General features: G+C 41.8%; 1 protein-coding gene across 1 annotated transcript in view; it reads left to right on the plus strand.

The window, feature by feature from the left end:
* LOC139588634 (tyrosine 3-monooxygenase-like) overlaps window positions 1-24,958 on the plus strand; it is a 29,071-nt gene extending 4,113 nt beyond the window's left edge. Inside the window, exons 4-12 of the mRNA XM_071424253.1 lie at window positions 1,170-1,237; window positions 2,456-2,506; window positions 6,085-6,230; window positions 11,737-11,872; window positions 12,494-12,563; window positions 14,239-14,295; window positions 17,219-17,314; window positions 22,640-22,773; window positions 24,336-24,958. Of these exons, the coding sequence (XP_071280354.1) occupies window positions 1,170-1,237; window positions 2,456-2,506; window positions 6,085-6,230; window positions 11,737-11,872; window positions 12,494-12,563; window positions 14,239-14,295; window positions 17,219-17,314; window positions 22,640-22,773; window positions 24,336-24,495 (918 nt within the window). The 3' untranslated portion in view covers window positions 24,496-24,958. The remainder of the gene's footprint in view (window positions 1-1,169; window positions 1,238-2,455; window positions 2,507-6,084; window positions 6,231-11,736; window positions 11,873-12,493; window positions 12,564-14,238; window positions 14,296-17,218; window positions 17,315-22,639; window positions 22,774-24,335) is intronic.
* Window positions 24,959-26,374: the final 1,416 nt, after the last annotated feature.

Here is a 26,374-nt window from a genome sequence, read left to right on the forward strand (position 1 = left end):
GAACACACATAGGGAATTCTTTGAAGTGGACTAGGCCCCCCTCATGCTTTGCCAAATAGAAGGTGTGAGCACTGAGGAGGTTGAGAGAAAGCAGCAGTGGTGCTGAGTTACTGAAGTATTGAGTGGGGATAAATCTAAATTGCAGAATGTAGTGCAATTTAGAAATACCTAACAAGCTGAAAACAAGCACTGAACATCACTTGTCTGTGGCAGGAGAGAGTACAGCGTGGGCTGATTTACCAGGGCTCAGAAATGGAGAGGCTGGAGGAAAGCACAAAAGAAGCTGATGTACAGGGAGCTCGGCAAAGATTTTGCATATACATTTCCTACCAAATAGACAGTTTGGGTTGTTTCTCTCCACACCTTCAGTTTGTTCTTTATTGGCCAAAAGAATCAAACTGACATCACTGTAACACCAATTTCTGGGCTACCCTGGCACTGGCTGCCCAGAGGGTGGGTACAGGGACAAAGCTGGGATGTCACAGCATCTGTGTGAGTCTGGCCCAACAGCTTCTCCTGTGTTTTGCATGGACTTGTTACAGCCACTGAGAAGCACCTGAATGAACATATTATCCACAACAAAATAAACATGCTCTCAGGATCCAGCCCTTTCCACAGATTCATGCATACAACACTCATTTACTGCAGGGTTGCTGGTATTATTGCTGCACTAAAAATTATGTGAATAAACCTAAGGGACAAATTTGGCTTGCAGTACACAAAGTGGTTCCAGTAAATGCTGACTATTTTAGAATAATAAATATTTGTACAGTGATGCTGATCAGCGCTGTTTTATGAGTTTTATTAGCGCACAGTCACAGATGTAAGTTTTAATTCCTAGTATGAATGATGTAAAATTAAAAGGAATGTGATTCCATGTCTGCCTGCATATTCAATATCTGGCAAAGACTGCTTGAAGTTTTAATTCTAGTAAACACAGAAGGAGCAGAAAGAAAATGCTGGTATTCAGTAGGTAAACTTGCCCTTTAAACAGATACCCATGAGTCTGTCTTTATCACAACATAGTAATAAATGAGAATTTATTTAGTGAGAATTGGGTGGGGAGCCTGCACTTCGCACAGACCCAGTGGTGGTTCTGATGATTTCTACTTGTGCCCACAGATCTCTCACGATGTAAAACTTTTTTTCCTGATTATTTTCTATCCCAGGGATACTCAGACCTGGAGTATAACAAACGGAGGGCATTCTTTGCTGACCTGGCCTTTAATTACAGAGTGTAAGTACAAAGCTGCTGAGGGAAAGTGCAATGGCCCACACTGTCAGACTGCATGTCCAAAACATGTCAGAGATGTCATACTTTGTCCATGGATCAGTGGGGCCACTTTTGAGACAGCAAAATTCAGCCACAAAAGCTTTCACTGAAAGCTTTTCATATGAAATAGGTTTTTATTATATACTATTCATAGTTCATATGAAATAGTCTTTTGTGATAACACAGCAAATACATTTTAAGACAAAAATCTTAAGATTGCATTCACCTATCCCAATCCAGTGCTGGATTTTGTTTTAGCAGAAATGATTGCAATATGACGCTTTATTTCAATTTTCCAGTTCCTTTTAGGACTTGGTCCTGAGCTGAGGCTGATGCTTTTCAAGGAAGTTTGAGGAATGATATTTACAAACATATTTTTGATGGTGGAAAGTGATTTACTATTCTTTTTATTTGCTTTTTTAAATGTCTCTGTCTATGCACACTAACTACCTAAAAACATGAAAAGCTCTCAGTTGTCATGTAAGTGATGGAAAATGTTTCTACCTTTATGTGTGGACCTTCACCAGAGCTACACTGCTTTCTGATAGGGTTAATCAAAGGTATAGGTACAACCAGCTGTGGATTATCAGCCTCATGGTGTCCAAGAACTGGTGAAGTCTTCTGAGACTTCTGAATACAGTTTTCTCTCTTCCATCAAATATCAGAGCCAGCACAGCTCAGAGCAGCCCAAAAGCTGAACTGAGCTGACTCAGAGCTACAGAAGAAGCAGCAGTGAGGAAGAGGAGAAAAGACCACCCATCAGAGAACCAGTGCTAACCACACAGTGGGTTAGCTCTCTGCCCATGGGCTTCTGAAAGCTCCTCTGTGATGGTGCTGAGCTGATCACATCCTCCAGGGAGGGCCCTTCCAGGTACAAACTGTGTTTTCCTTGCTAGACTGCCTTCAGCAGTAGTGATGGCAAGCCTGGAGGTCTCTAATTCTGTCTGTGAACAAGAACACAGCTCCCTTTCTCACACATCCCTCTGTTTCCTCCCCACATTGCAACAGAAGAGAGAACACCCACATTAGAGCTGACCAAGACAAATAGATGCTTCATTATTTACTATTTTTCTATTTCCATTATGGCAAAAATTCATGGTGCAGGCAAAAAAAAAAAAAAAAAGCTTGGGGACTGAATTTAAAATCTTAAGACATGTGTCATATTTCTTCTTTTCCTTACAGAGGAGACCCTTTACCTCACATTGAGTACACAGCACAGGAAACAGAAACTTGGTGAGTTTGGTGCTTGTGCTCCAGCTGCTGGGCCATTCCACAGCAGCCCCAGGAAAGACTGGCAATGTGACACAGCTAAAACCTTTTTGAAATGTTGTTCATCCACCCCACATTTTACTCTTTGGTTAAATGTCATCTTTTGGTCATTTGTTTTGCAGAAAGCCATTCTCAGGGCTGGTCTTAACTATTCACTTTCTAGAGCAAAAGGCATTTTCCTGACTGTCTCCCTGCCTGCAGATCCCAGCAGGATTTCAGAAGCCAGAAAACATCTGGACCCTATAAAATAACTTCTTCTGACAGAGCTCTACTTCACTATAGCTATGGTGCTGGCAGAAATATCACATTTTCAAACTTTTTATCAGGAGAAAATGCCCACTCACAGGACAGAGATTCACTCAGAGGACATGGCTAATTCATTATTCACAGGACAGAAGAGCCTTGCTTGCTCTCCTTCAAGTATTCCTCGCTTTTAACATGAATATGTATCATTATCCAAACTGAAGGTAGAGGAAATTTTGAAATACCTTCCTAATACACATTATTTACACTGTAAAAGGGCCTTAGCTAGCATATAAATATCATATGAAATTATAGAAAGTTACTATTACAAGGGTGCAGTACTTCTTCACTGGGACTTTGTTGCTCCTGAAGGTCTGCCACTCCAAAAAAAAAAAAACCAAACCAAACCAAACCAACAACAAACCCCACAACCAATGAATTAAACAAAATTAATTCAATTCAAAGCTTTTTTTTTTAAACATTATGTGAAATACGTGGCAAATTTGAAAGGGAACAGAGCTCTTATTTCAAATCCCTCTGTTTCCACTTTTTTGCCACTAACTTTAAGAGATATCAGTAAGCAGCAGTAATTCCACATTTGTGTGATACTACAAAGTATTAATTGTCCAAAAGTCTCAAGTAAGAGCTGAGTCCTGGGATTGTGCAAGGTGCCACATGTGCACATAAGAGAGAGTCTTTGTTCAGAAATTTAAATGGAAAGAAGGCCTAAAAAGGTGGGGGAAAGGAGGAATGAAGACCACATTTTCTAAGCGTGCAACTGAAAACCCTAGAACCTGAGTAATTTGCCCTAAATCACATGCAAAGTTTATTCCAATGCCAGGACTTAAATCCATAGAACTAGATGTCTCATGCCAGAACCTCTCTGGCATCCCACCTCTTCCAATACTTTATTTTGAGTAAAATCTACTTTGCCACAGAAAGCCACAACCACATAAAAACCTTACATCCAGCTCATCCAGGAGGACCTGCTTTTATTCAGCTCAAGTAGGTTTTTATAGCATCTTTCAATAGTCAAAGATTGATGGTCAGTGTCATGCTCATGATTACTACCACCAGCCAACAATCTTGGCATGGGATGGCGTGTGGGAATGTCGTATTTAAGAAAATTTAATTTTGTGTTCTTTCCTGTTTTTCTCATTTATTGCCAACCTTCGTCATTCCAGCTCTTCTCCACCTCGAATTAGACCCATTGTGGCAACAGAATAGACTTTTAAAGGAGTATCTGCCCATTTCCTTCAACAGCAACCCAGGTTGTCTTGTTACGTAAAGCTGTTTCCAAAATTAGCCTTCCCAACTGTTATCACAGCCCCCCGAGGCTGTGCCCTGAGGTCAGCTGCATCACAGCACAGCTTAACTGAGCTGTGCAATTGCAGGGGAAATTCTTAGCACAAATTCCCTTGGTGTCACTCTGAGGAGTTGCTGGATGCCTTCAGTTTGTAGCAACGGGGTTATAAAAATGAAAACCAAGGCGGCGAAGAAATACAACTGTCAGAAAACAGAGGGTACAGATGATCTGGGCTTTTGTTTTCAAAGCAACTTCTTGGAAGGCCCTGAAACTAAGCAGTCACAGATGCCATATGGGTAAAAGCTGTGTAAGAAAAATGGAGAATTCAGGAGGAAATGATGGGGATGCACCTGTCACATGTTCATAATGAAGCTGAATAGTGCCACTTTTTATTTTTTTTTTCCCTGAAAAATAAGGAAATTTATGTAAAATTAGGCTATTATCTTTCAAGTCTTTCAAGCATCTGGTTCCATCTTTTGTTAGGATGCTCCTTTCTAGAGTGTTTCATAAAGTTTGCTTCCAGCAGATCTTTCATACCTGCTCCTCTCTTGACTTTGGAGAGTTTACTTGGATTATTGTCTTGGAGGAGCACTGAGCTTTGGGTAATTCATCTCTGGTCCCTGGGACTGCCTGCATTTCTGTGGTAGCCAATGTTTGGACGCAGAGCAGAATGACACTTTGATAAAAGAGACCATATGTGCACAAGTGTAAACAAGGCTGCTCTCTCTAGACTGCAGTCTGAACCCTGCGCTCCTTCAAATCCCACACAACCCCACTGAAGTCAGGAGTATTCCATGAGGAAATAAGCCAGGGCAACACTTGAACTCCAGTCCTCCTCATTTTTTCCTAATTCCTCCATGGAAATGGCCCAGTCTCCTGTGGCTTTTGCAATAGTGACAGCAGCCACTGTTTCCCTCTGTTCTTTTAACTTTTTTTCCTCCTAAGGTTTTCCTCCCCCACTTCATTCTGGTTCATTATTACTCCCACACTGTGTAAGACATTTGTACAAATAAAGAGCCATTACCAGGGACTGGCTATCACCTCCATAGCAACAACAGCATCACAAAAAGGAGAATAATCATAATAATAATAATAATGGTTTAAAAAAATTACAAAACCAATGAAAGGTCATTTCCTGTACCCAGCATTTCCAAGAATGATCTCAATTTTCATAAAACAATGTTTATAAAGTTGTTGACACCCTAGGGCCATGTCTGAACAAAAATAACCATTTCTATAAGGTTCTTTGCCATCCTATTACTACTTGCTTATTTTGCAACAGTTAAATATATTCCAAACCACAACTCTAAATCCAAGTACCATCAAGTTGGTGAGAAGCTTAAAGCCTGTGCCTAAATCAGGTTACATATATTATTTTCAGCTGGTCTCTTTTTATATAGTGGGATAAATGCTTCAAGAAGCTGGCATATCTTTCAAATACATAGCCCATGCCAGGCATTTGGAACTGCAAAAATATAAACCTCTTCACCTGTGCAGATATTACCCTTCAGTATCAGAAAAGGTGCTTTTCCTAGAGGCTTTTAAGAGGCAAATCTAGGCTAGGCTTCAGGGTGGAAAAGGAGGGACCAGCATGTCAAGTTGTACCCAGACACAGAAAGGAGGGGAATACCTGATTCATTCCTTTCCTAAACTGAGCAACAGGGTATCCCAGATTCAGCTCTCTTCTTGGGATTTCCCTGGTGCCTCCAACACCCTCAGCAAGAAGGTGCCCAATCAAGAAACACCTCTGTATCCGAATTAGAATTCTGTAATATTAAAGGACACCTTCTGAAGGAAAAGTGAAACAAAAAGCTCTTATGGTTTGCTACATCCAGCCAGGACCAGCTTCCAAGCACCACGTATCCCAAGCTCAGATTTTTAGACCAGGACCTCCCTGCTGGGGCTTTACATCTCTCAGTGGGCCTGTGGATGTAAAGCACAGGTAAGTACTGCTCTATTGAGGTGCCTCACTCTGTCCAGTTTTGATTTTCAGGAGAGAAGTCTACAGGAACCTGAGGAGCCTTTACCCTACTCATGCCTGTACCCAGTACCTGGATGCCTTCCAGCAGCTGGAGAAGCACTGTGGCTACAGAGAGGATAACATCCCTCAGCTTCAGGATGTCTCTAGATTTTTAAAAGGTCAGTCATTATAAACCATGGTTTATTCTAGGGTTCCCTGCACGTATTTGTGCAGCACAAACCATTTCCTAGGAGACAAGCTGGAGAGCAGAGCTGATGAGCTCTGGCACAGGGCACTCATTCCAGGCACACGGAATGAAACCCAGCTGGAAGTTTGTGTGTGTTCTGTGAGTGGCAGCAGCTGGTGTGGCACTACCCAGCTAATCCCTGTACTAGCAGCACTGCAGTCACAGCAGACACTGCTCAGTACTGTGGGAATCCACAAAGTCAGAGGGTTTGGGGAAAGCTGCAAAAGGCAGGCCTCAGAGACAGCAGAGCTGTGATTAGGCAGTAGCCATGAGACAGGTCAGCAGAAAACTTATTTAAAAAGTAAAAAAACAATGACAAATAGAACAATGGTCTGTGTATTAATGCTTGTCTAGAATAATTCCCTAAGCTACAGAAAAGTTTATCTAGCAAGATATTAGGAAGTTTGAAGCTTAATAGTGGAGCTCTGTGCATTGTGTTTTAAGGCTTACAAGCAGGTATTGTATCCAAAATAAGCAAGCATTGTTTGACCAAAGGTACATGTGCTTATGGTGGGTGGATAGAACTACTGTCAATGTGCTTTTGCTTTGTGAGATTGGTCAAAAAACTTATAAAGTCAGTTGAAACATTAAGTTCTTGGTCTGCTGCCTGGGATGTGAGCTGCTGGCATCTTCCCATTGTCATAATTATGTAATGAGACTGATGCTGGAATATAAAACAGCTCAAGGTATGTTCCTCAGCAGCCCCATCCCGTTTGTGATTTGTACATAGACTCCTGTCTGGTGATAAGTATGACTTCCACACTGCTTTTTTGTGGGTTTGGCTCTGTTTTATGCTCCTATAGCCATGCTGATAGTAAGACCCAAACACAAGCACAGGTACCTACCTCTCAAGTATGCTTTTTTCCTGATCCAGCAGGCAGGATGGGGATGTGTGCTAGAGAAGATGATTTCCAGGAGGTCCCGCTGGTCCATCAGCAGCTGCCTTGGCACAACTCTGCTTCCTTCTGTCTCTGTAGCACCACTTGTCACACCAAACCTTTTGGTGGCTGACAGGAGAGCACAAAGGCTGTGGTGCTGGCCCAAAAAGGCATGAAGAGGTCACCTTAGAAAAAGGATACTCAAGTTTGCCAGGCTGACCTGTTAGCTAGGGGCTGCCTAGCAAGGAGCAGGAGGGCAAGGGGGCCTGCATTGTGAGGCCACAGGCTGCATGGATTCCCAAGGCCAGGTGCTTTGTGTGAACCACCTGATTATCAAGAATTACTAAAGGTCTTAAAAGCCTCCTCCTCAGTGAAAAGATGTGACAGAGTGAGGACAGTTTATTATCATGATGAAATACACAATAAAAATATGTCTTAACTTTAAATAAATTGCACTTAAGTACAATACTCAGGAAATCAAGTGACCTTCCATATAAGAGTAGGGGATACCAGTTAGCTTGAATAAGCTTTCTGTGTCTGAAGAGTTTTCTAAGACTTTGGCATTTCTCATGAAGATTAAGCTGTTTGATGACAAGTTTTTAACTGCACATTTAGTGTGAGGGAAGAGGGGGTTGCCATGTGGAAAGCATCTTCCATAAACAGCCTTGCACCCAGCTGTAGGAATTTTTCTGTGTAGGCATTATGTATTTTCTCGTGTATTCTCACTCCTATTCAAGTACCCATCTTACTTCACTCTTATAATAACTGGGCTGATAAATATTTTTTCTCTTGAAGTTGTTGATCTCATTTAATTTACACAATAGCTGACAGCAGGGAGCTCCAGGAATTGTGATTCTGATTATCACAGATATTCATATCCTTCAAGTGTATCAGGTGATTTCAAAGTGGGAGAATTTAGGATAGTGTGAGACTATACTGCAATAACCCTATTTGCATTGCTTATGTTAGTTGACAGGATTTGATTGCCTGGAGTCTGCTCACTTCCTTTACAGGCTCTGGTTCTAAATATTCTCTGTGTCATGAACAAAACAAACTAAACAGCAACTCTGAAAAACCTGCCAATAATGTTTGGAAATATGTTCTCAGTGAGTTTCAACTCATTTACTATAAACATAAGGTGTCTACTATAAGCTAATTCTATGAACTACTTGGGAATGAGTATCAAGCATTCCAGAGGCATTTTATTCCATTCTGAAATGGACAGCTAAGGAAAATGTAGAACTGTTCATAGTTCTTGAGACCACTGGTCCTACCCTCATTAAACTGTAGATCAAAATTGGATTACTTTAGCCTACAGGTTATGCATGAATGAAACAATTCTTTTTCAGAAGAGCTGTCTTAACAGCTAGACACAATTAAGAGGGAGGAAATTATTTTAGTCCTGTTATGTGAGGCTTTGAATGGATACCTTGGCTGTCTTTCCTCTGACAAGGCCATTTCACTATGCAGAATACTTTCTGAAATAGCATGAAGATTGACATTATTGCAAGTCCCAAACTCAGTCTGAGTCAGAAGCATCTGCAAGGTCTAAAATCTGACCAAAAGTTAAAGCATGTTGTTAAGGGCATTGACCAAACTCCTCTTAAATGCTGTCAGGCTTGGGGCATTGACCAGTTCTCTAGGGAGCCTATTCCAGTGTTTGACCATCTTCTCAGAAAAGAAATGCTCCTGAATGCCCATTCTGAACCTCCCCTTGTACAGCTTTAAAAATAATAAACCATAGGAGGCAGAGAGAGAGAGAGAGAGAGGGGGATAACCCAGAAAGAAAGTGGTAATGTTAAAACCAGCCCACACAGCCAGATAAACTTCCATCTTCTCTTTAACTTAGCAGCATCTGTGAACATAAGAAAGCAATTCCTTTTGATTTGGCATGAGATCTGTCTGTTATTACCTATTAGTGAGGCTGGCAACTGTACTTCATAAATATTTCACAGTTACTGAGAGGGAATTAAGTAGTTAACAGTGTGATCACTTCCACAGGGCGAGTGTTTTTCTAAAGGGTTAACTGCATGAACCTAGGCACATCTTTCTTTCTAGGAAAGATGTTTGGATTTAGGCAGTCATTGTGCTCCACAGCTGGAAGAAATTACAGCCAGTGAACTCAAGCAAGCTCACACTACAATGCACAGGCTGCCTGTATACACCAGTTTTTGGGCCAAGAATTAAGCCTTGCAGATCACTTTAGGTCAACTGCTCGAGACCTTCTCTGCAATGCACTTTGATTTCCCAGATCTTTGGGCAGCAGGTCCAACCAGCCACAGCCCCAGTTCTCTACTGATTGCTGGTTTTATTGTGCAGTCATGAACCAGGAGTTCAGGTTTTGCAGATATTACCTTCAGCAGATAACTTTTTCCTAGGGCTTTTCAAGGCAACTGGCCAAGTCTGTTCCATCAGCAGACTGTCTGATTCACTGGCCTCTGTTTAAAAGGACATCTCAGGGAACACAAGCTGTAATTTTCATTTTCCCTCCTTGTCCTCCAACATGGATGCTAAAGCTATATAAATTTCCCTAGACTCTTTCATAGTCTTTCCAAAATTGAGTTACTAAGGTATTGGTTTTCATAGAATATATTTTTCAGCTAATGTAATTTTCACTCAGAATTCAGCCCAAAGATTACCAGATTTTGAAATTTTCACATTCCTCTGGGCTGGACCAGCAAATAGACAAAGGTGCATACATAATCTCCACAGGTTTGCAGTTGTTTAAATTGTTCATTTTTGAGGCAGTTCTGTACTAATTACCTTTGAATTGAGTGGAGCAATAGAAGATATCTGTGGCAAATGCCCACCACCTAGTCTATCACAGTGTCAGGAAAAAGCACTTCTTGCTGTCCTCTCATTCCTCTATTTCTTCATATATTTTGTCACTTCTTTGAATTTTTTTTCCTTTTTTTCTTTCTCTGGGTGTTTTGCTTTGTTTTGTTTTGTAATGGGAGAAGTACTAATAGCCTGACAGAGTAAGACAAGAAATTCTGGAAGGAACATGAAAAAACAAACCAAAACAAATCTCATAAATGGCTTGGTTTCTGGGTGGGATTTTTTTGTTTGTTTTAAAAAGGAAAAAAAAAAAGGTTATAGGCTTCATGACACAATAGAATATGGAAGAAGAATTGAGAATAAAGTCATTTCTGATTTTTTTTAAAATACAGTTTTATGCTTTAAAGAAGACGAGATGTCATTTACGGGAGCTGAGAATGAAACACAGATTTTGAATATAGGACTTCAAAAAGATTATCATTGGCTCACTTTGAAAGCGGTGATTTTCAATTTTCTTAGCTTTGCAGACCACCAGCATGTTTCCCATGGACATGCAGAGTGTGTGTTCTATTGGCCACCAGACTGGTTATTTTTTTGGTTATCTCTCACAGTCCTTTCACAGTGATGCAGGGTGCTCTGGGGTAACACTGGATGTACAAGCTGAAGTCACAGTGCAAAAGTGTTGCATCCTTCTGTGTCCTGGTCTGTGGACACGTGCAAAGCAAAATACCTATGATCACATCACTGGGAGGCTGTGCAGTGGTTTCTGGACAAACATAATGGTAAAAAAAAAAACAAGGAAAAAAAAAAGGAAGAATACTAGTGTTGGAATTTCAGGCTGTTTCTTGTTCCAAGGTCAGGGCAAATGATACTCAGGAAATGTTGTTTTTGAAGTCTCAATCCGAAGTTTATTATCCTTATCTGTTACAAACTCATGAGGTGTGAGTTCTCCCTAACAAGTCAAGAAAGTGCCCTAAAATGGTGTCTGTTAAAGGCTATTTATGTCCTAATTATCCAATAAACAGTTGACATCTATATTATTTATGCTTCTAACCTGATTATGATCACACAAAACTCTCAATGCGGACATCTTTCATCTAATTAGAGAAAATCACCTGGATCTGTGAAAAAGAAGGAAGAAGAAGGTGAAGAAGAACAACTTGCCTCCATCCTAAAACCTCCATCTTGCTTCATATTTATTTCTATATTCTAAAACCCTAAACTCTAAGTTTTCCACCCTGTGATATTACACACTTCTAACCAGCTACACACATGTAATCCCAGTGCTATCAATCAATTTTGGAAGTCTTCTCTACAGCCCCAGGTCAAATTCAGTGTTCTCTTGTGGGTCTGTGCCTTTCAGCACAGAAAGTTTGAAATTCTCAGCCTCCAGGGTTCCAACACACCAGGTTCAGGTTCTGTTCTCTGCTTGGTTTTAAGGACCATGCGTGACCTCAGACCCACCACTGTCGTGTTGAATGTAGAGAATTGTGTGTTTATGTGCAAAAATGTGCACTGGGGTGGGCAGTGCTCCCACACCTCGTGACACTGCTATGTGAATGCCCACAGGATGCATGGATGGGTGATCCCATGTTGCAGGAACTGGTCCTGTACCAGCACAGGGGCACACCAATCATGATAAGCCAAGGTGTGCCCACTATGCTTGGTGGAGGGAACTATTCCAACAGAGCAGGAAGGATCCCTGAAACTACTTAGCTAAAGTAAACCTGCTGTGTAGTTAACCCTAGAAACAGCTGAATTTGGTGTCCCTTTCCTTTGCAGAGAGGACAGGTTTCCAGCTGAGGCCAGCTGCAGGACAGCTGTCTGCTCGTGACTTCCTTGCCAGCCTGGCATTTCGTGTCTTTCAGTGCACACAGTACACAAGGCATTTCTCCTCTCCTATGCATTCCCCAGAACCGTAAGTTTGATGCCCTGACAAAATTCCATCCTTCTGAGTGTGTTGGGGATCGTTCTCTTGGGACTGGCTCTGGAGTTCCATCCAGTAGTCTACAGAATAAAACAATTTGAGAAACTGGTAGCTGGAGAGTTGGAAGGGGAAGTCATGCATGAGAGGGTGTGGTTCTCTGTCTCTTTTGCAAAGTTTGTCTGGGGAAGGAAAAGACTAAAGAATATCTGGATTAATCTTTTCATCCTGCCTTCAGTTACCATCTGCTGGGGTTTGATTTCCTGCTGTGAAACTCTCCCAGTAAGCGCTGGCCAGACAGCAGCAATTACATTTCATGAGAAATTACAAGTTCACACAGACGCTTTTGTTGTATGCTGGGACAAAACAGGGACCTTCCAAAGATGTTGTGACATAGAAGGTTAGTGCCCATGCCGTCCCAAGGAGACAATAGACAAGGTGGCAGGAGGGAATGCTCTGATCCTTGCCGAGCCAGGCCAGGTGTGGAGGCAGCCACTGTGGAGCAGCACTCACACCAGCTCCCTTTGGGGCCTGCTGGCCAATGTCCTTCACAGGCAGTTCATGAAGGGCAGGAAAGGAAGCCTTTAACAAACAAGAGGGTCACTTCTTTTCCAGAGACTGCTGCCACGAGTTGTTGGGTCATGTTCCCATGCTGGCTGACAAGGAGTTTGCCCAGTTCTCACAGGTAAGAACATTTCCTGCTGACCTTCTAACCAGCTGCTCTGGATAGCAGGCCAGAGTGCCCTAAATACATGCAGCTCACCATGCATTGCAGTGCCAAGAGTGGATTGCTCCTGAGCCATGACCTCCAGGCCTGGTGGGCTAGCAGCCACTGGGAGATGCTTCCTCCAAGGGAGTGGTAGCACTGCTCCCTACAGACACAGTGTGAAAGGAAGGGCAGGCAGAGCTTGTGGGGCTTCTCTGTGGGAGGGCTGTGTCAGTCTGGATGTCTCTGTGGGGCTGGAGGCTGAGCTCTGCTCCCCTGGCTTCCTGTCCTCCACCACATGAACCTACACAGCTGAGCCTCCAAGCTGGGTCTGTCTCTGGATGTACATTCTTGTCTCGCAAGAGGCTTTAATTGTGTCCATCACCATGTTGGAAAAACATCAGAGTTGTTTTTCCCTTTACAGCTCACCAGATTCTCACAGCATTGCTCACACTGGTGAGGAGGCTCCAAAAAGCAAACAGAGCTTCTTTGTACAACAAGGGGCTATTTAGTACGAACAATCAGTGTCAGACCCAACTGAACTCAATGACCTCTCATAACTAAAGACTTCAGAACTTGGAGTGTTCCTCAAAACCATAGCAGAGGGGAGAAGACATCTCATTGTCCAGGCTTATCGATCAGTGGCTAGTGTGGGAACTGGGGATAAGATCAGAGGGGTAACATGATGTAGGTCCCAACATGACCTAGGTCCCTGCAGAAATATTTTTAAAACAAAATCAGTTCACTTCATATGATGTGGTTTCCAGTTGTACCAGCTTAAATACATGCCAGTTACCATTTTGATGGTAATATTGGTTATTAACAGAATGAAAAGAGTAGTACCTTAAGCATCCTAATCATCTATAATTTATTCTGGAAGAAACCTATTCAGTTCAGTTCAATACTGGAACTTCAGACACATTAAAAATAAGACTACAGCAATTTCAAATCTTTCAATTTTCTTGTTTTCCTATCAGTAACACAGACTATACAACATCAGATCACATTCAGTGAACTTTCACATTTCACTTTTTTGTCCCCACAAAGTATTTTCACAGTTGAAATTCACCCCATGAAAATTCTTTTTGCCCCATTCAATATGAGACAATGAATGGTGAAAATACCCTTATTTTGTTTGTTTGTTCCATGATATGGCTCCTGGCATAGCAAAAAAAAGGAGACATCTACAGTTTCCTATTGTGAGAATAACATTTAACAGGGAGCACAGATGAAAGTAAGCAGAATCATCCCTGCACAGATCTGGCCTGCTCATAAGGGCTGTCAGAAAGAGTGAGGGACAGAGAGGTAATGGCAGAGACAAAACCCACCTTTGCTGTCCTTCCTTCTCATGCCTCCCTGTAAATTTTTGCCTGGTGTAGATAGTCCAGCATTAAGACAAGAGATGGTTAATTTTACACAGAGAACACAGAGGATTAATCACTCATCTAATGTGGCTCCCAGTGGTATGTAGCTGGGGGCCAGGGAGAGGTAGGCATCCTGGAAGCCATGGAAGGTCATTTTGGGTGACAAAAACAATGAATAGTTCATGCTATTCATGCTAGAAATGATGTGGCCCTCCCCCTTCCCCTCTTTCTCTCCCTTGGGCTGAATAATCACACCAGTGTAACACTGTCTGCTTGCTTACTTGCTTTAGGATATTGGACTGGCTTCTCTTGGATCATCTGAAGAGGAGATTGAGAAACTGGCCACAGTAAGTACAGATGGCAGTTTAATATTAGAGGCAAACCCCAAACGATTCACTGCATATCCCTTGCTGTGCAGGGAAGGCTTTTTGTGCCTCAGATTGGCTGCAGAAATGGGAGCATCAGCAGGATTGTCTCCTCTCCTCCACAGGTTAGGAAGGTGCTGGAGCAGGGACTGGAATCCCTGTGGAGGAGCCCAGAATGGTGTGATTCCACCTGAGGAAATGTTTACACTTCTTGATTTTATAATAATATATTTCTTAAGTGAAGTTTTTACAAGTTGAGACACAGGATGGTCCCAACTCACATTCCAGGTTCACCTAAAACATTAGATACCTCAGTGTGATACCTGTATTTTCTCCTACACAAAGTGCAGAGAACCATCCCAATTTGGTTCACCCCACACTCATTAACCTCACCAAATAGGTGAGCACTTAAAAGCAATTTGGGAGCAGGTACTGCCATTCAGTTCTAAATCACTAGGCTCCCTACAACCACCAAAACTATTTGTACAGCCCCTTACTGCTGCCATCTTAACTTGTTCTGAAAGTTGTCTGGAGGCCAGGTGATCTTTTTTCTGATAATGGCACCCATTTACCAGTCTTGATGAATTTTTTAGAGGAGGAGAGGAGCCTTACCCTCACCAAGCTGTGTGAGACTCATTTAGTACAGGTAGAGAATGAGAGGAGAATGTCACTCCTGAAGTTCTCACCCACTCAGGAAGGAGGTTGTGGCTCACCTAAAATCCATCTGCACATATCCATCCTTGGGTTAGGACTAAGTAAAACCACCATTGTTTTTGAAGATTGCAACAAGTGCTGAATCCTTTGTGACTTCATCCAGGTCCTGGGCTGAGGAGACAGCGACAGTCCACATTTCCTCTTCCACTACCTGGGTCTAGAGAGGCTAGAGTGAGATTAAGATCCATGCCTTTGCTAGGCTTAAAAAATGCCAAGTCCCAGAGAATTTGCATCATTCCCCAGGACTTGGTGAGATTGGGTTAAGGCCTGTGGTTTATAAAGCATTCCTCTGCAAGCACCTCCTCCTGATCCTGAACTGAATAGCCTAGGCAAGAGATAGGGTTAAGATCAGAAGGATAAAGGGTCTCATGGCTGGAAGTTTCCTAGCATCATCTAGGGTTTGGCCAGGTAGAACAAGGGCACCTTTTTAAAGGGCTCCCTGCAGTTCAGGGTCTGTGAGAATACAATTTTGTAAGTGCCATTCAAGTACTCTGAACAGTAAACCTATTCTGGATCAACACCCCAATAGACAAATGTTTAATATTTCTATACCTAATCTAGGCTTACTGTTTGAGTTCCTTTTCTAAAAAGGGAAGACAGAGGAGAACCTGAAGTGTATTCATTATCCTGACATTAAAGTCTAACATGAATTCTAAGATTATCTCTCAAAGTCTCTGTCATTCCCTGTTCTTCATAAAGAGAATTTTGGTAACTAGCTTAGAAGTTTCTTTAAAGAATCTCAGAATTGTTGCTATGGTCTAAAACATTTGTAAGACAAGTTTTGAAATGCCGTTATTTCGTTCAGCCCATGACTTCTCTAAAGAGGTGGATCCATGCACCAGAAATGAGAAAGTGCCAGTGTCCTTGTCATCCAGAGTACCACTAATGCATTTTTTTAACTCTCAAAACAGTGAGAGATTGAAAGAACCTCACTATCCAAAATCCAAATACAGGATATCTTAAGAAACATTAAAGATAATTTGATCTCCTCCCATGTCTCATTTTGCAGTCAAAAAAACCTCCTGCAAAATGAACAGATACTAATAAGACTGTTCATTGTGAAATAATAAGAGTCAAGATTATTAACAGAATACAAACACACAATTATTTGCTGAAACTCAGGATCTTGCAAAAGGAAAGATCCTGGCATGTTTTTTCTTCAGTGATAAATTTAAAGGCTAAAACTAGCTCATCAAAATGAAAAAAAGTCTGTGAGGGAGGGTGAGAGAAAGAGAGACAATGTATGAAAAAGGCAAAACAGACAGAACAATATAGAGCTTTACATAGTTTTACAAATTGTCTGTGGTTCTTTAAGCAGGATCCTGAAAAGGCCATACCATTGAAGCCAAGGTCTATCCCTGTGTATGAGGCAGCAAAGGGCTCTGTGTCTCTAAAGGAACCCTGAAGAGTTGTGAGACAAAGCCATACTCTTGAAATGCCTCATTTTCCATGTTTTCCCTCTGCACAATGCCTATCCAGCTTCTCAGGGCATCAGGCTGTGTCCAGGACTTGTCCTCCACTGTCATTTTCCTCAGATTTTATAATAAGGGAAGCACTAAAAGTTTGGCAGAGCCAAGGGTTGCTTTCATCCCACTGTTGTCCAGCAGGTAAGGGAAGTGTGGTCCTAAGGATGCTTTTAGCACAAGAAAAGTCCTGAGAAATGTTTCTTTGTTTTCTGCTGGAGCACGACTAAGATATAATTGCCACAATATGGAAAAAGGCATCCTTCAATTCTTCTGAATGAGATCACACAGACAAAGAAGGAGGGAGACTCTCCTTTCAAGTACCTCTGCAAAGGTGCTGAACCCTCTGTCAGGATTTTCCTGTCCTTCTGGGGACTGTGGTGGAAATCTGACAGCTTCCACTGACTGCAGTGAGGCTCTGGGCTAAGAGGTTGAAGGGCAATTAGTAACATCTTCCAAAGAAAGAAAAGGATGTAACTTTATTTACCCATGTATTATCATTTAAAATTTAATTTTTTTTCTAAGTGGGACAACAAGTTTTGAAAAATTACATGTTAGTTTAGTGTGTGTTATATGCTGAGGGAAAAAAATTATTTTCTTAAAATATGCAACTATAACATTTGAAGACAGTATTAAGAAATGAGGATAAAAGAAAATTAAAGGAAAGATGAGAAGCTTAAAATTCCTGCCTTTTCAGATTCCTTTTCACAAGTTGTTCTTATTCCCAGCTTTACTGGTTCACTGTGGAGTTTGGCCTCTGCAAGCAAAATGGATTGATCAAAGCTTATGGTGCAGGACTGCTTTCATCTTATGGGGAGCTGATGGTATGTGTTAAAACATTGAAAGATTTCTATAATCCACTTTCCTGAACTCTGGTAAAAGCAAACTATGTTTTTCTACAAAAAAATCAGTATGATTTAAAATTCAGAGTTTTCTTTTGCAAAGAAAGAATTCTCCCTTCACAGAAGCTACTGCACAGGGGAAAAACTGCTGTGGTATTGTACCTGTCCTTCATCTAAAGAGACAAAATGCAAGGAAAGCAACCCTCCACTAAAATATTAGATTTGTTTCTTCCTGCTTCTGCCAGTAATGATGCAGCTGATTTTGACACAAAACTCAGGTTCCTTTCTGAGTTACTCACTAGAGGGCAATATTATGCCTATTATGAGCTTGGCTATTTTTTCCATGCCATTGACATTCACACACATATGAACCAGAAAGGCACCGGTTGACTGGACCAAATGAAGTGCAAAGAAACAGGAAATAGCATGGACACTGATAAAAAGAAATTGCTTTGGCATTTTTCATTCCTAAATACATTTCAAAACTTATGTAAGCTCTAGTTTTACATAGACCAATATCTGCGAGCGCAGGTTTTGTACTGCCTTGCTTAGATAGATTTACGGTAGAAAGAGGATTTGTACACTTTTTACAGAAAGTGAGTTTCCCCTCCTTTGACCAAACAGCTGATAGGAGAGATATTAATTTCTCCTTAATTTTGAAGAGCACTGATGCAGGTGATCACTTTTTAATTTAGGGCAGAAGCCCCAAACTCTTATCAGCAGGGTTCAAATGCTTCAAGCTGTGCAGATATTGGATGATCTTTTTTAAATTGGTAAGAGCCAAAGGAAAATAAATACCACTCTTTTCAAACATTTTTATAAACCAGAAACCTTTTTTCTTTTTCATGGGAGATATATTTTATGTTTAACACATAAACTCAGCAGCCTAACAGCCAGATGCATGATACATTCACAAGGAATTGTGGCTGAATTAGCATAGCTTGGACTCCTGAACTGGAGATACTTGGGTTGTCATGACAATAAACGTTTTACAAAACTCTCCCAATTGTGTACAGGTCAGCCCACTTCCCAGTCAATTGACAGGAGGGAAAAACAACATTTTGATGCCTCTCAAGGCATTTCAAGTAGGAGCCCCCACAGAAGGGCAGCTGAAATGAACACAGGGAAAGGGGAACCTTCCCAGACATCAACCTTCCCTTTCACCACTTGATGAGTTTAGCATTGCTTTTCCTCACAACACTTGCAATTTGGAGATGTTTGTGAGGTAACTCTGTGGAGAGCTTTCTCTCCTGATAAGCTGAAAGATCTGCATGTTCATTAGCCCTCTAGAGGAATAAACATGACTTCCTTTCTACATAGCAACCTGATCCTGGCCTGATTGCTCATCAGCTTCACACTATGTACTGCTGAAGCTACTGTTTATCTGGGAATTCTTCAGTACTTCTTATATTGACTGCCAACAAACAGGAAACATAAACTTGCTTTCATTTACCCAGTAAAACCAAAAATCTCCAATCAAAGCACAATTCAAGGCCACATTTATTCTCCTCTGCCTGGCTTAATACTTTATGGTTCTAAATCAAGTTCATTTACACGTTAAACAGGATACTAAAGGGCAGAGGTAATCATGTTACTGATATTTATGTATCTTTCATAGCAATATGCATGACAAAATCCATCTGATATGGTCACTTCCTTTTTCTGTTTTATCTTTACTCAAATGAAGGTAAAAATCGCATCAGAAATGCTCACTTTTGGTGTCTGGAGTCAAGCTCAGCAGACTTGTACTCTGTCATCTCTATTTCCACCCTTTTCCTCCTCAGGCACCAACAAGCTCTTCTGCTTTTGGTTAAAACCATAGGCAAGGGCTGCTTGTGCACAAAACTGTGCTATATAGAACAAAAAAGTACAATCTCAAACTCCCTACCTCTGAGCCTGAGAGGGAAGTCCTAACTGTTCCTGAGCTGAAAAATGGCAGCTTTTTGTCGCTACTTTTATCACTGGTAATTATTGGGTAAAGCTACTGGACAAACTTTTGATAAAGCTGGGTCTACCTCTGTGTTCATCCATCATATCAGTGAAAATACAAGCAGGAGTGACAGCATCTATATTCAGCAGGTAATGAACAGGATTATCCCCCTTTCAACATGTTCATCTTGTATGTAACACCTAAAATCAGAAGATGGGCAAGCAGTTAACCAGCAGTTCTGCTATGCACCCTGCAGAATCCCTTTGTGAGCTCTGCAAGTTCCTCACTGTGCATCTTCTGGGACAATGGCTTAGTGGTTCTGTGCAATTCACCTTGAGCTCCTGAAATTTGTTGTACACACATTAATTATATCTATAAATTTAAGTGCTGAAGTTTCCATCCTTAGCTGATTTAATCTCATTGATTTTTATTTAGAACAAAACCAAAATTAAAAAAAATATTTCCATTTATTCATTCTAATCTGCCTGTGCATCTGATTCTAACTTCAGTGTAGGCACTGGCAGTGTGGGTAAAGTGGTGAGGACCAATGCCTGAGCACCTGTTAGCAAATTGCAAACCTGTACCAGCTGCTTCTTTTACAGCTGAAGAGAGAAAATGTGTAGTGCAGTACCTGTTTAGAAATAAAGCAGTGTCTAGACACATCTGTCAGAGAAGATGAAGATTGGAAGATAGCGAGGCTCATGATAGACTTGAGTTTATTGCTCCAGATAAGTTTTGTTGCTGCTCAGCAGAAAGCCATTATCCAACCTAATAATTATCTGCCAGCCTTCTCAGTGGGACCAGACACAGACTCCTGCATGGAGGTCCCAGACTTGATTCCCTATCTTTTAGCTGATCAACATATTTGGCACAGGCAGGGAAGTTCTGGCACTTTGCTGGCAGTGAACAGAGCAAATCCTGTCGGAATCTCACTGCAGGTCGTGTGTTGAAGGAGGCACCCTGCAGCAGCCTGGGCAAGGGAGGGCTTTCCTTGGACCTGAAGACTTTTAGGCCAGGAGCAGCAGAATAGTAGGGTTGTCACAATAGTAGGGTTGTCATAATTCAGTCACCAGGGAGGGAATAAGAGCATGAACTACTAAAACAAGAAGATAACAACTAACCAGTGGCAGAGGGCAAGCAGCAGTCACCCACTTATGTTATATGAGAACGTAGCATCAGCAAGAAGCCTGGGAACATCCCTGAGCTGCAGCCTGGCCTGACTGGCTGTGGGTGTGTGACTGTAACCAAGGGAACCACATCCTGACTATGAAATCTCTAAAACATTTCCCTTTTCTCCACAGCACCCACTCCTACCAGTTTGGAGTCAGCTTCAGGTAGAAGTTTTCTGTGCATGAGTTGATCCTGCCCAAACTCAGGGCATAATTTGGGGGTAAGGTAGGGGATGAGAGGAAGAGCTAGGCATTTTCTGCATGAGTCTTGCACTTGAGTCCCTGTTACCTAACAAAGCATTTAGTAACAGCAGCTAGGTATCAGAAGGATAACCATCCCCAAGTCTAAACCGAGCAGTTGTAATGTGTCTGACTTCTGGCCAAACTTGCCTCCTCTGAACTGTAAGAATTCCTCCCCAAAAGCTCTCAGTATTGCACTGTTTATTTCACTACATTCTGTCAGCTGTTCTACATTATCCCAAATGCTTCTTCTGTTAACACTCAGCTGGACTCTGTCCTACATACTGTAAAATCTTATGGCTCATACCACAATTCTGGCAACACTCAGTGCTACATATGCTTTTCTTGCAGCACACCCAGTACTTAACTTGTAGAGGCCTTTAAGGCCATCCGGTTTCAAGCTGAACTTCCACTGAAATCAATGGGATTTCAGTTCTGCTTCAACACTGACAGTATAGTGGGACCCCTGTCAGGTTTTGAGTTACTGAAATCTTTTCCCATTAGTTCCCCAGAGCTTCTAAGATTCTAAGAGCAGCCTCATGTTTGTGTATACCAACCATCTTAGATTGTATGAGTGCTATCCAAGGTTTACTCTTCAATTACACACTGCAAATGAAGAGCAAGAAAAACACCATCTTTTGTATATTCTTGGGAGTTTTTGGGTTTTGGTTTTTTGTGTTTGTTTTTTTTTTTAAAGACTGGTATTTATTTCTGCACCAGTTCATTGAAATGTCTAAATATATGCTTAGGAGTACTGTCTGAATTTTTCCAACTAGCAGATTGAGCTGAAAGTCTTGAGCAGCATCACCCACTCTTACCAGTTATTTACAAGTAGTACCCTGAGCGTGACATTTGGATCATAAAAGGGTGAAGGGAGTTTCCTGAGGACTGGGGAAGAAGAGAGAAAGGGAGACAGATCTCAGGGAAGGCTGGGTACTAAAAGAATATCCCTAGGTGAATGGGGCCCACTGTCCACTCTGAAGGTGGGAAAAAAGGTCTCAACATTGATGGGATGAGTTCCTTTCTCCTTTTGGTTTGTACCCAGGACCCTTCACCAGCCTGGCCAGCTGGAGGCCCAACCAGGCACATCTGTGATGCAGTTCAAGTGTCACTGGGGCTGAGCTTGGTTTAAAGTACCTCCCTTGGGTTTCAGGGGCAGAGAAAGTGTTTGGGAACTCACTTTAAGCCTAATCAGAGCTGCCTTCCCAGGACTCTGTGCAAGTGCCAAACTGGTGGCTGGCTTTAAAGGCATTTCCAGAACATGTAAACAAACTATGTAGATGTACCTTTGACTGCAGTGTGGACAGAAGTGGCTTCTATAAACCTCATGTTTGCCTGGGGGGGGCAATGTAAGAGAGCTGGGGAAAAACATACAGAAGAACCTCTATGGGTTCAAAAATGCAAATGTGCACATGCACTATAGTGTTTATTTATATATTGGATTTCAGGGAAGATTTTATGTTGCTATACTGGCCTGGGAGCTGTGCATACAATACCAGAAGTATTCTGTCTTCTGATCTTCATTGCAGCAGGAAGCATGAAATTTGTGACAAGGGCTAGGGGACTCTAAAGTAATGCTAGACAGGACTGTGAAACTTCTGTGATACTATCTGAAGAAAGCAGCATGATATTTTTTTTTCTTCTGGATATTTATATTTTGAGGGGTGGCATAGACTTTCCCCTCCCTGTCTGAGGACATGGCTGTGCTATCCAGTTGTACGTCACTGTAATACAGGCTATATATATATATATATATATATATATATATATATCTTCTTTTATCTTAAAAAAAAATCTTTATCATTTGGTTTATTAACTGCTATATATGAAAATTAGCCCTGACATATGAAAGAACAGGACTTTATATTACCCCTAACTATTCCCCAAAGAGAATTTTACTGCCCAGCAGGGACTAATTCTTTCTCTGTTCATTCACCTGCTCTAACTGGTGTTGCTCCTGCTACAAAGCATGCTTTGTCAAACAAGCCAGAGTACAAGCCTTTTGATCCAGAAGTGACTGCAGTTCACCCCTATCAGGATCAAGCCTTCCAGCCTGTCTATTTCATAGCAGAAAACCTGGAAGATGCCAAGGTCAAGCTTCAGTAAGTAAAGTGTTTGTGGGTGTTTTCACTGAAGGGTGCACACTGGGTTGATTCTTAATCTCAAGTACATCTATTTACAAACTATTGCAACAACCATGCCAGGCTATCTCACTGCACCTACATAGTGGGTTTTGTACAACAAAGTTAAGCACAAGCTTGCTTATCTCAGAAAAGGTTCACAGAAAGCCAGAATTTATATTTGCTATGCCCTGTCCCCTGCTTCATCTTAACAATGCTTCATTTTAGCACCTTCTGAAGTAAATTCTGTAACTGAACTGTGAGAGTGCAATCCCACCCTATGTGCTAGTCCATACAAACAGGAGGTCGTGAAGAACTGATTTACCCAAGGTCACATGGAAATTTCATAGCAGTCTCTGGAATTAACAAGGATCAGCAGGGGGCTTAAAAACAAGATTGCCTTTCTGCTCTGATTATATCTGCACAAGAATCCAGAATCAGCATTCATGGGCAACCTAATTCCTACAAAGTAGCTGTCTGCAACCTAAATAGCATTATTTCAAATTAGCTTGAGGTGTTTCTAAGCACATTTCCCTAACTGCGTGATGTTGTGCAGTAAGGGTGTTAGTTTCTTTTTGTTTTTTTTAAAGAAAAAGTAAGCAGGGTTTAAATTCTGGCCTTCATCTCCAACAGTTAGAACAACATGACCAATTCTGGCTGGAGGCAGGATGTTGGTTGTGGAGCTACTGGGGAGCATGCAGGAGCTGAAATGAGGAATTTATTAGAGGAAGAGAGCCTGAGCCAGACTTCTTCCCTACTGTCCTTGCCTCTTCCCCAGAAGCAGTGTCTGCTGTGGCTATAGCCATGGCTAATTAGGCCCATCATCTTAAATCTAAATGCTCACATTAAAGTTTTAATACGTGTCAAAACGTGGGTGAGAACTCACTGGCAGAAGAGAGAGGACTTGCAAAGCTTTTGACTCAGGCAAACCTGCAAAGAACGTACGAGGACAAGGAATACACCACTCTCAGGCATGGAGCTTTTTCATACATTTTTTCAAGACAGTTGCACAGCCAAGGCTGCTCAAAATAACTGAAAGCACAAGAATCTGTCAGCATGGAAAACATAAGGCAACATCAGTACAGGGGGTTCCTACCAGCGTGCACTTAATGGAAATATTGTAGAAAATGGCAAGCAATTGTGTTTTTTCTTTTAATAGAGACAGAAAAATAGCCCAGGATGCCTAGTATCAACAGGTTTTTAGACTATAACACAGAGAGAGCTGCTCCAGGTTATTTCTTGGAAGTGAAGGCGGCAGACATGCTGTGCTCCTGCATTCCTCAGCTTGTGGTTGTAATAACTCTGAATTGTGTGAAGGCAGAGCGGTGAGAGCACAGACGGGACCCAGCCAGCCAGGCTGACACCAGGCACTGCAGATCCCTGGGGCTGCAGCGTGTGCTGCACCAGGCAAAGCCCAGGAGAAGCAGTGAGGGGGTGTCACAGCAGCCTCTGCTCCCCAGTAAGGCTGTGAGTGCACCCTGAGAAATGAGGTCCTGCAGGCTTTGCAGCTTTTGAACCAGAAGCTCTGTCCTGTCTCCCCACAGGAGCTACACCATGAAGATCAAGAGGCCTTTTGCTCTGCACTACGACCCCTTCACCTGCAGCATAGAGGTTTTGGACACACCACAGAAAGTCAAGAGGGCACTCCACCAGATAAAAGAGGAACTGCAAAACTTCTGCTTGGCCCTTGAAAACCTCTTTTAAAACCACAGCAGTGCATCTCACCTGCCACTGAGATACCTGTAGGTGGTGCTTAGTGATGAAGTTGTACTCACAGGCAGAAATCTTAAATGCACAAACCAGCTCAGTTCAGGTAATCTTTTCACTGTAATTTAGGCTGCTGACTTAGATGAAATAATGAGCTCCTGCTTAGAATGTTTCAATCACAAACAAGCCTTACTCCAATTTTTGGTAGGTGATACGAGCATTCTTATGTGTTATGGGACTTTTTCAAGTTTTTTTCCTTCCCTTGCCACCTCTTCAAGTTACCTGTCACAAAACAGCATAGCATTAAAAAAAAAAAAAAAATAGCATAGTATAAATAAAACAGCATAGGTTTTCATCCACACAGTGTTGTACTTGCTGCCTTAATGGTACCATCACAACCTCTTAGGCTGGCTGCCCACAGTCCTTGCAGCTAACTCCTTGCTGCTAGCAATTAGCATCACCTATTGCCCACAAACTATGAATGGTCCCCTAAAAATATGCAAATACAAGACTTTGCTAGAGGAGCACTTCTGCTCACTCTTTAAGTACTCATCCAGTAGCCTTGAAATACAGCAAGATAATTTCCTGTCACATTCAAGATCACAGAGTATTTGTACCTTCATTGAAAGAAAAGGAGGAAAATAAAAGGTCCCAGGTACTCTGGCTCTGTCACATACAAGGAGGCATAATTTGAATGGGAAATCTAACTTCTAGGAGGAAAATTCTTGTGTAAGGAAAGATTTGTAAAAAGCCCTTTAGCAAATAGGCTTCCATTGCTTTTTTTCATGGAATTCAGATTCCCCTGCATACCATTAGAAATCTTTGCCTCTTGTTGATGTCATAACTATTGCAGTAATGATCAAAATGTCAAATCTATGGAACACCTGGTGGAAAACCTAAGATCAACCACTAGCAGCCATATAGCCTTGCTATAGAAAAAATACCTGGTATGTTCTGCAACTCATCTCGTCTCCCTCTCCAGCTCCTGAGATGTACCTGAAATTTATTTACGTTCCACAGGTCACATTTCCCAGAATCAGTCTAATTATTGCCTAATCCAGACTTTCAGGCTGTTTGTGTCCCCTTCCTTCCTCTACAATACACAAATAGAGGAAAGGAAGATCATGCTCCAGACCAGAAGGGTTCTCTCTCCTCTTAGCAGCAGTGCAAGCAGATGGGGTTGATGCAGGTTACAGGCATGGCATAAGAAGGGAAAATGTGGATCTCATGGCTCAAGCTGGGTGACATTTATCTGCAAATGTAAAGGTAGATTTATCCTGTGCCACTTTAGAAACTCTACTTATTTATCCAAAATTGTATTTAGCACGTGGCTGCCTCGTCCACTGCTACCCACCAGCTGCCCAGTACCCAGTCTACAGAGCTCTGGGGAAAATGTGAGGTGGTTTGGCTCTTGATGGAAAAGGGGTTATCAGAAAATGAGTTACCACCTCTGCCTGAGCTGCTCACTGTGGGATAGGAACACGTACACTGACAGTCACCACGGAGCAATCCACAGGCTGTTATTTCATACAGACCTTATCTCACTTTATGTCATTTTTCCACTTGTCAGGCTCTATAGAAACTGTCTTATTGAAAGTTAATAGAATGCTGGTTCTTAAAGCTCCATGTCTACAGCAGTTCCAAAAATTTTCCCATGAGCAACAATATTCAGGATCTGTGGATCTGCTGCAACTGCTCCATTTTATTAAAATGTGGTGATGCCTGAAAAATTTTGAAGTATCTTGGCAAAAATGGCTATGAGACCCCCTTCCTCTTAACAGCAGGAACATCCCAATCTCCTTTTTTATTTTAATTTGTTTAAAAATTCTACTCCAGGAGAATACTTGCATATCATAAACCCTGTTTTGCTAGAAAT

The sequence above is a fragment of the Agelaius tricolor genome, unplaced genomic scaffold (genome assembly GCF_023055355.1).
Source record: "Agelaius tricolor isolate 1412-34295 unplaced genomic scaffold, bAgeTri1.0.p SCAF_3, whole genome shotgun sequence".
Lineage (NCBI taxonomy): Eukaryota > Metazoa > Chordata > Aves > Passeriformes > Icteridae > Agelaius > Agelaius tricolor.